Source organism: Octodon degus, unplaced genomic scaffold, assembly GCF_000260255.1.
Source record: "Octodon degus isolate 3935 unplaced genomic scaffold, OctDeg1.0 scaffold00023, whole genome shotgun sequence".
NCBI classification, from domain to species: domain Eukaryota; kingdom Metazoa; phylum Chordata; class Mammalia; order Rodentia; family Octodontidae; genus Octodon; species Octodon degus.
Genome location: NW_004524599.1, coordinates 918,037 through 931,833, shown reverse-complemented (window position 1 = coordinate 931,833; position 13,797 = coordinate 918,037). Strand labels below are relative to the sequence as shown.

The window sequence follows — 13,797 nt, the reverse complement described above, 5'->3', positions numbered from 1 at the left end:
TACAGGACTTCCTGTGTGCATCTCCACATGCACACACATGGATCTACTCGTACAGGACTTCCTGTGTACGTCTGCATGCACATGCGTGGATTTACTCGTACAGGACTTCCTGTGTGCATCTGCATGTACACACATGGATCTACCTGTACAGGACTTCCTGTGTGTATCTCCACATGCACACGTGTGGATCTACTCGTACAGGACTTCCTGTGTGCATCTGCATATACACACATGGATCTACCTGTACAGGACTTCCTGTGTGCGTCTGCATATACACACATGGATCTACCTGTACAGGACTTCCTGTGTGCGTCTGTATATACACACATGGATCTACCTGTACAGGACTTCCTGTGTGCGTCTGCATATACACACATGGATCTACCTGTACAGGACTTCCTGTGTGTGTCTGCATGTACACACGTGGATCTACCTGTATAGGACTTCCTGTGTGCGTCCCTGCATGCACATGTGTAGATCTACTTGCACACAGCTTCCCTGTTCTGCCATGGCATTACCTCTGGGAAGACAAGGCCCTGGATTTCCTAATGCTTCATAATTTCACCCAACAAATACTCTGAGGATTCACATTACAGAGCAACTTCTGATGAGTGACCTCGTAATTAAACCATCTTGTAAATCTGTATTTTCATGCATGACAGCTGCTGAAAACAGTGAAGTCCAACGTGATGGTTAATCTCATTATCACATTTGGCTCAAGAGACATCTAGGACATCACTGCAGCTGCTTCTGGTGTGTGGGGGTCACAGGGCAGGACCTGGGAGTCTGGCCCCTTCCGCTCCAGGTCTTTTCCGTCTTTCAGTGTCCTGGCTGCTACGAGATGAGCACCTTGCCTCCGTAGTGTCACTTCTGCCTTGCAGCCAGCTGACCATGGACTGAAGCTTTGAAAGCCAGGAGTCAGAATCAACTTTTTCTTTAAGTTGTATAGGTCAGGAATTTTGTGTTAGCAGTCAAAGGAGTCCAACACAGACCAGTGAGTACAAGTGGTTAGCAGCCTGGGCAGGGTAGCAGATATCACAACAAGACTTGGCTGAAGCCTCCACTTTTACTTGTATGACAGGAGTGATAAGAGTGGTGCCACCCTTTGGATGCAGTGTGTTTACTGGGCTCAAAAAGACAGAAGCAGGTTCTGCAGTGTGCATGCTATGTCAATGGTCAGCCAACCCCTCAGCTTTCAGAGGTTCCACTAATGATCAAGGAATCACCTGGATACACACCAAGAGAGTCTTAAAAAAACAGCAGATCCCTTAGGGCCTGGGAAGATGGCTCAGTAGAATAAGCGCTTCCCTGGCAAGCGCAAGGGCCTGAGTTCAATCCCCCACAACTGTAGAAGTCCTCCCTCTGTAATCCCTCTGCTAGCCCCCACTTCTGACCATAAGCAAGCCTCCGCCAGCACTTCCTTGACTTCTACTCTGTAATTTTCCCCTCCTCTATCAACAGCTCCACTTCTGCAATAAGCATGCACCTACCAGTGCATTTTATGTTGTGCAGGATTGTGGGAATGTAAGCAGAACGCCCGCTAGTATAATGCGTGGCACAATGGGAGATTCTACCACGGCAGCTACTGGCATCAGTATTAACTGTAGCTACTGACGGCAACTCCCCCATCAGGACAGCTTCCACTGGCAGAGAGTTACTAGGCACTGACACAACCTAAGCCCTTTGTGTTCTTAATCAGCTAGAAGGTTTCAATTTTGCTCACTCATTTCTTTATACCTTATAGGTACATGACACTGGGCTTAGGTGTCCACTACTTGCTGATTAAGTAAGAGGAAAAAATGAAAAGGCTCATGAGAAGAACAGTTGCTACAGACTGTTCAGTTCTGCACCCAAAATACCAATGCAAAACAACTACTTTCTAGCTCTCAACTTCAAACTCAAAGGGCTTCCGTGGGAAAAAGTGCTCTACACAAGCATGCCCTGCTTTGTAGGAAGGAGTGCGCCTTGCTCCCTGCACTGTCTTCCTCCTCTCGTAGAACAATCAGCCCACTGCTCACATCTGCAGGCCCCACTGCCACTAACAGCCCATTCTGCAACTACCTACTCTGAAAACTGCCCCAAGATCCTGCCGCATGCCCCAGCCCTTATAGTTTTAGGAACTGTAGTGTGCCAGTGTCACATCTTATTGTGACTTTTCAACTCTGCCAGTTTGCAAGACAATTAAGATGAAAAACATGCTTCACGTTTGTTCACATTTCACCACACTGTGCCAAGAAAGTGAATCACACCCAAGGACCAAGGAAGTCCTCTCTCGAGCTGCAATGTTCCTGTTCACACCAACTTGCAGCCCTGTTCTCTTTTTCATCTCTTCTAATATCAGAGGTGGAGAATCATTCCAAAAGGAGAGTTAAACTGCACTCACACTGGAAAAGCTGAACTGAAACTGCAAGCCAAGTGTGCCCTGGAAGCCTGTCTGGCCATGGCACCGTCTTTGCTGTCACTGTTGGCGAAGTCGCTTAGCCAGCGCAAAGTCCAGCCAGTATTTGAATGCATCTGCCACAGCATACAAAGAAGGAACATGGGAGCCATCAACATGTTACTGGCCAGCTCTATTAACAGGTTGACCTTGCTATTTAAAAATCTGTCAAGCTAGTACTGTCTTTTTGCTTGGTAATTAATCATTTTCCTTACAGATGCCTGTATCTACACACCAAGCAATGTCAGGGGTTACACAGTCAACACCGCCTGACTAAAGTAGCTCACAGACTCACAGCAAACCAGTGGCACCTGCTGCACATCTACAAGATACAAGGCACTGTCCCTGGTCCTGGGGAATTCATAAGATGCTACAGGACGTGGGCAACTGTGACACATGATTGAAAAAAAATGGCATGTGTTTAAATTTAAAAAATGTATCTTGCCATTAGTCCCCTGTAAAATACTCCTCTCTTTACCTTGAATACACCTGTCCTGTCATTCTTTCAGTTTTGTTATGGAAGTCTTCTCTCCTCAGTGTCTCTACTGGCACTACTATGGCTTCTTTTATATTGCGAAGCTACTGAAAATGTCCAGCTCTCACGGTCATTTTGAAATTTTTTCCTTCTTCTTTTCCTTCTGAGACAAGTCTCACTACGGAGTCCAGACTAGCCTTGAACTCACTTATGCAGCCCAGGCTGGCCTTAAACTTGCAATGCGTCTCTGGCCTGAGCCTACCAAGTGCACTTGATAGCCTACAATGTGTGTACCACCATGCCTGGCACATTTTGAGGTTTTAAAACACTTTTTGAAATTTTTAAGTGTTTTTATCAGGGGGTGAGCAGTGTTTACGCCCCTGGTGGGGGGCTGCTGGACGTCCAGGACACGTCTCGATTCTCCGCGGGGGCAGAAGCTGCGCGGGGCCAGGCCCACAGTGGTGTGCACGTGGTAATGCCTGCCTCTACTACTGGTGCCCACTAGCATCATTCACCGCACTGCTTACCACACCTTTTAAAGCCCCGAAACAGGACTTCGAGAACAGCTTCAGGAAACGGCAAGAATGATGAGATAAATATGTCCTGGGGGAGGGGCTGTATCCTCAGAGGGATTAATGACAATGTATCTTCTACTGAAATCCATTTTCAAAATGTAAACGCTATCTTTTCCAGCACCCCTTATATGCAGAGAGCAAAGCACTACCCTGAACTGCGATTCACAGTTCTGGGTGCACAGACACATGGCGTCTCACCAAAGGACTCATTCATTCATGCACTTGCTTAAGGAATGACTTTGAAAACAGGAACTAGTTCTCTCAGATCCCAGCCCAATACTGTAACAACATCAAGCTTCCACTTAACACTGCACATGCCAACTAGCGGTGCAGAAGCAATGAAACACAACCCCACCTCAGCTCAGCCAAACGCTCATGTCACGTTTAATCCTCTATCACTCATTTCCAACGTCTATTTCCTTGGTTGCTGAGGAGTTGGGCAGGGGTTCCGTAAATGCACAATCTGTGGTATTTCTGGTTCTTTCATGCCCTAATTACTTGTCAAAAAACCTAGTCATTCAATTTCTCCAACAACACATTTACAATGTAATATGGAGATTTCCAAGCACAAAATATTCCTTAGCGAACACGCCCAAAGTTGCGTATGTCTAAGCAGGTACCCTATGAGCCTGTCCACTATGTCTGATATATGATTCATCCCTGTTGTTCATTACAAAAGAATAAAGATTAAGACTCGGTCACCCTGATATCACCTACCACATGCAGTAGATGCTCTGGTTCAGAACTCTAGACAAGGATGTGCTGCCCAGTCCAGCCAGCCAGAGGAGCAGGCTGGGCTGACTCCAAGGCCGGGGCTCCAGGACATAAAGAACCTGAGGCAGCCCAGGGGCTATAAATATTTATTCAATGTCAGCTTGTACCGGAAAAGGCTGATGGCTCAGGTTCTGTGGGATTCCAGATACCTCCTGGGCCAGGAGGCTGTCACTGTTCTGGATAGTGAGCCGGATCAACACTGTGACAAGGTGGATGGAGCTCTTTCTCTTGGGCCCTGTAGTCCGTGCAGCCTGGTACCCTGCCAGCCACATCTACACACATCTACAGGCACAGAATTATTACTGGCAACATCTGGCTCTGAACAAAGCCAGGTAGAAGGAAAAGGAGAAAGGTAGAGTGTATACAAATTTTAAAATAGAAACATACTGTGCTGTGTTTGGGGATTTTTGTTTGTTTGGGTAAGAAAATGGGACATTTTTTAAAATGTGGTTTAGAGCAATAAAGTCTACTGATTGCGTTACTGTTCCACATGACTCGCTGTCCTCTCTCTAAGAGGATTATGTTCCTACCTTTTGCTTTGTGACTTGTAATACCTGGAGTAGAAGGACTATAATTCCCGTCTCTTCTGATAGCAGGATGCCATGTGACTTGCTTTGGCCAACTGAGTGCGAACGAAAAAATGAATGCCAGGGCTGAGCAGCAGCTTTACCTTAAGCTACTGCAGGTTCTACTTTCCCTCTCTACCTCACAATTCGTAGTAAGTCCCAGAAAGGGGCTGTTCCTGCGGACTGGAGCCCGGATTGGAGCCACAGGGTACAGTGCTACAGCTGTCATCCTGGAAACAAGCTTTGCTGCCTGAAGCCACTGAATGCTCAAGGCTGTTACTACTGCAGCACCTAACACACAGCAGTTACTACCAGATGAAACCCGACCCTTACCTACCCTGCTTTCTATTTACCAATTTACCCTGCATCTTGGAGCCGGACGAATCGCTCACATGCCTGGTTCTGATCATGCAACATTTCTACACAAAAGTCCTAAGCAATCTCTGTAGCCCACTAGATTCAGGCCTGACTCTGAAATCCTCCATAAGTACCTACTTTTCCATCTTTTAATACATGACTTTTCCTTTCATGTGCCCTACACTCTCACCAGAGTGTGTAGCTCACTAATTCTTAACACAGCAATACTTCCTTGGTTCTGTCCCTTATATACATCTTGATTCCTGTCCTAAATTTCCACCGCTGGAGCCCTTACCCTAACTTGGAAAGCCCTCCTGAAGCTCCAGCTAGCTGCAAAGCTGTTCTTTAAGTTATAGAGGGCCGCAGTAGTGAGTGAAGTTTATCATAATCCATCTTCCATTACTTAAAAATACCACACATCTAACCATTCTCATCATAATACAATTCTAGGGGGCAGAAACCACTAGTTTCATCACCTCTGATGCCCTGCTTGAAACAGTAACTTTCACAAAATTTTCTTTATTCTTTTTTTTTTTTTTTTTTTTTGCAGAACCGGGGATTAAAAAAAATCTTCTTATCTACTGTTTGCCTCATGATTTCTGAATGCATAAGTAAAAACAACTCCTAAGCAGATGCGGACCAGGAAGTCTGTGCTGCCCTGAGTGCACATGGCTGGGCCCTCACAGACACAGCTATAGCGCAGAAGTGTGACGGAAGGCAGCAGACTGTGGTGCTTTGCTGCGAAGCAGACACACAAAGGCCTGACAGCCCCGCACGTGCTAGGCAACGCGCTGCCACGGAGCTACAGCCCCAGCCCTGTGCAGGCAGTTGTAAATGTGTCCAAGACACATTAAAGAGATAAAATAATTTTAATAACACATTGTACTTAGCCCAATATATCCAAAATATTTCTCTTGCATTCTCTTTGTTCCCCCTGAATTGTGTTTTAAAAATCGGGTGCATAGCATACACTTCATCTCAACTCCCCAGCCATTTGCGTGCTTAAGAACCACATGTGGCTAAACAGACTGCACTTAACAGTGCTGCTGGTCTAGAATTTGTCTCCTTTAAGAGCCAGCGCTTGCTTGCAAATTCACAGCAGCAGAGCAGAGGAGGCAACAGACAATGATGGCAGTCACAGGCTGGAAAGCCAGACTGAATGGGGCACACCCCGGACGGCAAGGCCGCACAGAAGTCCCTCTCCTCCTTCCTGAGCAGCTCTTCACAGTCAGGCTGTGTATACATCAGTCTACTTTAAAGACTGCGGCTGGCAAGAAGCAGCAGCAGGGATGGAGTGCAGCTCCCTGGGAGAGCACTTGCCTACTGTCTCAAGGCCCTGGGCTTCCTTACTAGCACTGCAGGAGGAAAGAAATTGTTTCTTTTGCTATAATGCTATTAATTTCTTCAGCTTACGGTTTTTGCCAACAAATTTATATATACAAAAGTGAAACCAAATAAATAAAAGTTCAATTTAATTCGTAAGACCAAATTATTCAAATAAATCAAAAATTAAATTATAAAACATCAAATACAACAATCATGAGTTTAAAACAAGCAAACAGCATATGATCCTAAACAAAATGATTTTGCAGATATTCCTATTTTTCTCCTAGCTCCTTCTTTCCTCCTAACTTATAAAGCCCAACAAATAGAATAATTTCTTTCCATCCTTTGTATTATTTACTGTGAAAATCCAAAATTTATCAAAAGTCAGCCGAACTAACAAGCAATTGACTGCCTTTAACCTATTTGCATACTGTCTAAAACAGCAACTTTGCACTGAAAATTTACAGTCACACCGAGAGGGAAAGACACTTCACTTCTGATAACTGTGACAAAGGCTCTTTAAAGATAAATGAAAAATATTTTCATTATGCCCTTGCTCTATTATAACACTTAGGGGGGGAAAAAATAAATTTTAGGTATAAAAAGAAACTCAGGGCTGGGGCTATAGCTCAGCAGGGCAGCACCTGCATGGCAAGCATGAGATTCTGAATCCAACTCCCAGTACAAAAAAAAAAAAAAAAAAGTGGAGGGAGGTATGGAAATCTCGAGCCTACCCCCAGCAGCAGCAACGGCAGCATGTAAGAGCCTAGGTTCTCCTAGGAGGAGGATCTTCCTCCTCTCTCCACTGCCCCAGGCAGCATGAGTCCAAGGTGCAAGCCATACTGCCTGGTCCACCCTTCCTTCTCGACAAATCCTTCCCTTCCTCCTAACCAGCACTCCTATCCCAGACATTTCTTATACAGTCCTTACTGGTCAGAGAAACTGTGCAAATCACAGTTCAGTGATTACTATAATAATTATTTACCAATATTATTTAGACACAACTTCAGCCACCACCCCAACACAGGCTATGTGAATAAATGTTCCCTGGAAAGAGTCAAAATAAGGACGAGAGAATCCAAGTTGGTCCTGAGGCCTGCAATGTCCAGAGGCCCTTTCCTGGTATCCAGCCAGGCCAGGTGACATCTAGGGAAGGGCTCTTTGGAAACGTGGGCCAGTCAGGCACTTGGGTCTTTCTGAGAATAGTCACAGCAACAAGTTTCCTCCGGCTCAGTGGCTCATCCACTGGTGAGGGTGCCTAGCAATATATCCAGACTTGCATCTTTTTTTTCTTTTAAGACAGTCTTATAGTGCAGTTCAGGGTGGCCCTGACCTAACTACGTAGCCCATGCTGGCTATGAACGTGAGGCAATCCTCCCGCTCACCCTCCTCAGTGCCGGGATTGCAGGCATACTCCGTTACACCTGGTGTCCAAATCTTCCTTCTGCTAAACTGGTGAGTAATCCTTTGTTCCAGCCAGTTTCTCTTCTCTCTCCTGCCCTCCCCTTCTCTCCTTTCCTTTTCTCATTTTTTTAATAGTCATTGTGTAGCAAAGGTCTTTGGTGATCCAATGTCTTTAATATCTACATAGTTTTGCCTATTCCAGAATATCATACAGATTTATATAACAATTAGTCTTTTCCACATTGGTTTCTTTCACTTAGTAATGTGCATTTAACAACTGTCTACATCTTTTCACAGGACAACACAGTTCTCTCTTATCATCCAATAATATGCCTAAATATACTAGATTTGTTTAATCTACCAAAGGAATTTACAAATGACAGTGCTCTAAAAACTTGTGTGCAGGATTCTGAGCAGAGGTCAGTTTTCAATTTATTAAACACCTAGAAACACTGACTGCTGGGTCACAGAAGATGGTAGGCGATTCTGTGAGGAGCTGGAGGCTGTCCTCCAGAAAGGCTGCACCACTCATGATTCTACCAGTGACAATGAAGTTCTCACTTCTCCACACCGTGCCAAGCCTTGGTGTCAGATTTCAGAAGGATTTCAGTCATTCTAACAAGTAGACAGTAGTATTTCATTATTGTTTTTAATGTGCAATGGTCTAATGACATGACACTATTTAACTGTGATACTGCCCTTTGTATACTGTCTTTGATGTCTACTCAGATCTTTTCATTTTTTAATTATTTGTTTCTTACCACTGAGTATTAAGATTTCTCTATATACTTTGAGTAGTCTTTTATCAGGTTTAAAAATATTTTATCCAAATCTGTAGCTTGTCTGTACACTCTTAACACTGTTTTTGGCAAAAGAGGAGCTTTTAAATTTTGCCAGGGAGATAGCTCAGGGAATAAGCACCTGCCTGCCAAGCACAAGGTCCTGAGTTTGATCCCTGGCACACACAAAAAACCTTTAATGATGTTCCACTTATCAATTTTTTCTTTTAGGAAACATGTACCTGGCACTATTGTCTATAGAGGCCATCACTAAACCTAGATTTTTCTCTCATGCAGTCTAGGGCTGCCAGAGCTTTGCATTATGTCTAGGTCGATCATCCATTTTGAGTTAATGATACTTCTTAGGCCTTATTGACAGGATACTTAGCAAAACCAAGGCTGCAAAAGGCTACATAATATAGCTGAAAGCAGTAACTGCTCAAGGCATTTTCGTGCTTCTTTTTGATTTTGGTGCTTTCATTCAGTAAGAAGCCATATGTGGATGGCTCAATATTTCAGTGCCTTCCTCTATAGGTAAAGTAAAACACATCACACAGCTGACAGTATGCCTGGAAACTTCTCAGAATAAGGAGCAGGAGAAAGAAGAGTTAGACAAAGGGAGACTCAGTGTTAGGGGCAGAGAAATTTTGTAATTTGCAAATTTGGGGATAATCACCCTAGGAATAACAATCTGCTCTCTGGATCTGGCCCACTTGCCTCCATGGCGTCTTACAATATTACATATATCTTTCTTCTTCAGAGATCTCATATTTTTATGAGATCTATTATTCGTTTAATGCAAGCCTTCTTTGCAGGCACTGAAATTCTCAGTGCCAGACATAATACCTACAATGCCTTCAAAAATGATGAAGCAGGAAATGGCAGTTGTATGGGTTTGCATAATCCAAGAACTAAGTCAGATTTTTCTGTATAAGCCCAGGGAAAAGCAAGCCTTGCCCATTGCAGAGTCCACCTTGTCCACTGCAGATTCCACACCTTCACCCAACACGTCTTCAAGTCTTACTGGATAATATAGCATAGGCATGTATAACCCAGCATAACTGCTCAGGGCATGGCCAAAGTTATTATTTTTGGTATTCAGCATCCCTAAATAGTCAATAAAATGTTCACTGGTAACAAAACCAATTTTTAATCATTCAGGGCCTGCCACCCACATCCCTCACTTCTTACCCCCTCCCATGTGTTCTCTACCTTTTGGGTTCCCCAATGGTAAACATAACATCAGAAGTTGGCCGCAGCAGTGGGGGCAGGGGGAGGGGGACAGTTCCTGCTAAGATACACTGTGACTGGCTAGGAGCTCCAATGGAACATACAGAACAGATGGAAAGTGTGATCTCTACTGAAAAGTGGAAAATCTTTCCAAAGCTACTGAGTCTTCTTAACAGATACAGAGAAAGACAGTTTGTGCAATCTATAATCACAGTTGCTACACTCATTATGAGATGTCACAGTGCTGTCCTGTGGTCCTCAACAGTGGTCACACCCACTCACTCGGCTGAGAGTGGGGATGTACCCTTGGTCTTGCTGAACCTCCTCTCATCACCAGCAAAGCAGAAACCATCAACTATCAACGTATGTCTGAAGATCAGCAAATACTTCAAAAATGAAATATGAGAAAGTGCTTTGTAACTGCAGTGTGACATTCTAATTTTATATTCCTAGCAACATGAATTGTTAGTTTGTGGTTTGAGTTTTAAATTAGAATGCCATTTTTCTGCCTACGGAGACAGGGGTTATGCATGGGCTACTGTGATGAGTTACTGATTCCATGTCATTGCTTACCTTGGGAGGTTTCCTTACGACGGGAAAGAAGTTCAGCAGCAGAGATCCAGGTGGTCAATGTGGTAGCCACAGCCAAGGGAAACAATGAAAGAGAGAAAACAAGGTAAATTTAGCACCTTGGAAACACACCTGAAAGGTAACTGTACTTCACGATGACCAAAGGCCAAATTCAAACACAATTATTGTCAGAAGGGAACAACTTCCATATTTGCCCAAAAACACAGAGCACATACAATGAAGTTCTATCCTAATGTAACAGGCTCACAAGGAGGTGATAATTCATCTATTTCACAGCCAGGTGATCCTGAACCACCACGGCACATCTGTGACTTACAGGCGGCACGCGACAGTGCCATCAGTTGGCACAAGACAGAACATGCTAGTGCACGTTAATACAGTGAATCCAGTTGTTTAGAGATTTTTAATGATTGCAAAAAATGACAAAGGAAGATCACGAAAACAAATACGGTCATTACTGGCCAAAATGATGGTCAGATGTTTTAAAATCAATTTTCATGTTTAAATTTTCCTAAGTTGGTGGTGATATACATGCATATTCTTTCAATAAATATATCAAATATTTCTAAATTTGCTGTGGATAACTATATATGAATTTTCCTCCTTTGAAAAGCATGCTTCTAAGGGCTGGCCAGATAGCTCAGCAGATTAAAGCACCTGCTTAGGCAAAGCGCAGCAGTGGGGGTTCAAGCCCCACCCCCCATGGTGCACTGAGATGGTGAGTGAAACCGGGTGTGGTGGCGTGTGCTGTAATCCCAGCACTTGGGGGGCTGAGAACCGGAGGATCACTTACGACCTGGATCTACACAGTGAAACCCTGTACTAAATACATTTTTTAAAAGAGCATGCTTCCAGACGATCATTTTTATGTATTTAAATCCTAAATAGACTCCCCTCCTCTATCATCAAGCACACATGTACTGCTCATATGTTCATATTTCAATGCTAATAAATCAGAAATGACTGAAATTGTACCTGAAGAACACTGAAAAAGGAAAAAAGTCTTGGAAGTATTAAAATATTAGATTGACTTGCTTTGTAAATATTTTCTTCATGGGGTTAGCTCAGTGGCACAGCAGCCGCCCGGCAAGCATAAGATCCTCAGTACGATTCCCAGTTTCAAAAAAATTTTTTCCTCATGTACAATATTTAGAAGTAGAATTTTGACTTCCAATGTGGATTCCATGACAGTTCTTGGTTTTCCTGATATAGTCATTCTTTTAATTTTTTTTTTTTTTTTTTTTTTTTTTTTTTTTTTTTTTTTTTTTTTTTTTGTGGAACCAGGGATTGAACTCAGGCCCTTGTGCTTGTCAGGCAAGTGCTTATTCTACTGAGCTATCTCCCAGGCCCCAATATAGTCATTCTTGATCAATTGCTGATACATCAATTGATAAACTGTAGAATTACTGTGAATGAGAACTGGAGACTTCCCCCATGGTTTTCATCTATCATTATAGAAAACAGAAACCTGAGGTGAACAGGTTTTCTAGGGCAGAGGCACACCAATCCACAGGCACCAACAGAAAGAGCCCAGTGTCTTCCCTCCATCACTGGACTCAACAATCTTCACAGAGCTCTGAAAGGATCTAAACAAAACCCACAGCTTGGCAGCAGGAAAAGAACTCCACTGTTTGCAGCCAGGTGGACAATTCTGCACTTCTAAATGCAGGTGACGAACATCATGAAATCCCTACGATGGTGAAGCTGAGTCATCACTTTTCTGGAATTCCATGAATTAGCTAAACAGAAGTGAACCTATGTCGTTACCTCAGATGGGCACCACGGGAATGTAAGTTTTGTCAGCTGTTTTCTGTCTAAAATAACTGGTATCTCTGGCTATAGTTAGGCAAGTTTCAACATACCAATGTGTTTCCCCATTAAAACAAGACAAACATTTATAAATGTTATAATAAAAATGCACAAGTGTTTTTAATTCTAAGGAAGTCACGGATTCCCATTCTCTGTACAAAGTTTGAGGTTTGCGCCAAGAAGTCTTCCTTCAGTGGAGCACTCCTCTGGAAGGCATCTGTTCTCAGCAGGTAGAACAACGATGAAAACGTTATGCACTGAGCCTTCTCTTGTTTTGTTTTATTTTTAAAACTCCCTTAAATTACTGCTTTATTTAACAAAGGAAAGCCAACTGGATTAGGCAAAGGCAATTATGTGAAGCAGCATGTCCCATATGAAGCAGCACACCCCATGTTAACAAAATACTACAATTCACAGACGCTCAAGTCCTGCATATAAAATGGTGTAGTATTTGTATGTAACCTATGAATACTCTCCTGTACATCAAAAATCATCTTCAGATTACCTAATACAGTCTAAATGTTATATAAGTAGCTATGTTTTATTGTTTGGAGAATAGCAAAGGGGGGGAGTCTGTACATGTTGAATAGAGGCACATTTTTGATCTGCAGTTGGCTTAAGATGTGGAATCCATTGCTATTAAGGGTAACATGATAGTTGCTCATCTAAGTCATGTTAAACCAAGTAACCCACCAGAGGGGAAGCAGCTAAGGAGAATCCCAGGGACCTCCCCAGAGTTAGCATTAGCGTCCTTCATACCAGTCACATAATACTAACCACTAGCAGCAAAGAACCAGAGCTACTGGTGCATGTACCACCTTAGCTGTCTAATGATAAACTTGTCTTTTCTTCATTAGCATCCATTCCAGTAAGACTGCTTTTTATCCTTAGAAAACCAATCCTATTTCAGATTTGTAGTAAGTACTTTAAAAGTATATTCTAGGCCATATGTGTTGGTGCACACCTGTAATCTCAGCACTAGAGGCTGAGACATGATGATTACTGAGTTTGGCTAGTGGAGGCTACAAAATGAATTCAAGGTTGACCCACACTGCATAGGGAAAATCTGTCTCAAAAAAGACAAATAAAAAAATAAATGTATATTCTTTTCATTTAGAAAGATAACATATTACATGAGATCCTGACATGATCCTGCTACCTTCTTTTGTGCTTTGACTAAGGACAAAGGAATGGAGGCTACAGAGGGGAAAGAGGAAGCCACCAAATCCATCTGCTGCTACCTAAGTTATTCCTTATGCTACAGAGAACCAGGATCCTTGCTACAGAAGAAAGACATTCGGCACATCACAGCTGCATGGTATTCACTGGAAAACATTTCTTGAGGTTTAGGTGATGGACAGCTAAGTTACCCTAATCTAATACTACAGTTTACTGCATAACTCTCCAGAGGTTTTATGTCTTTTTTTTTTTTTTTTGGAAAACTGGGAATTGAACTCAGGCCCTTGCTCTTGGC

At 43.1% G+C, this 13,797-nt stretch overlaps 1 protein-coding gene across 1 annotated transcript in view; it reads right to left on the bottom strand.

Annotated features, from left to right (window-relative positions):
* Kif13a (kinesin family member 13A) overlaps positions 1-13,797 on the bottom strand; it is a 201,125-nt gene that overhangs the window by 115,453 nt on the left and 71,875 nt on the right. Inside the window, exon 3 of the mRNA XM_023712054.1 lies at positions 10,497-10,509. Within this exon, the coding sequence (XP_023567822.1) occupies positions 10,497-10,509 (13 nt within the window). The remainder of the gene's footprint in view (positions 1-10,496; positions 10,510-13,797) is intronic.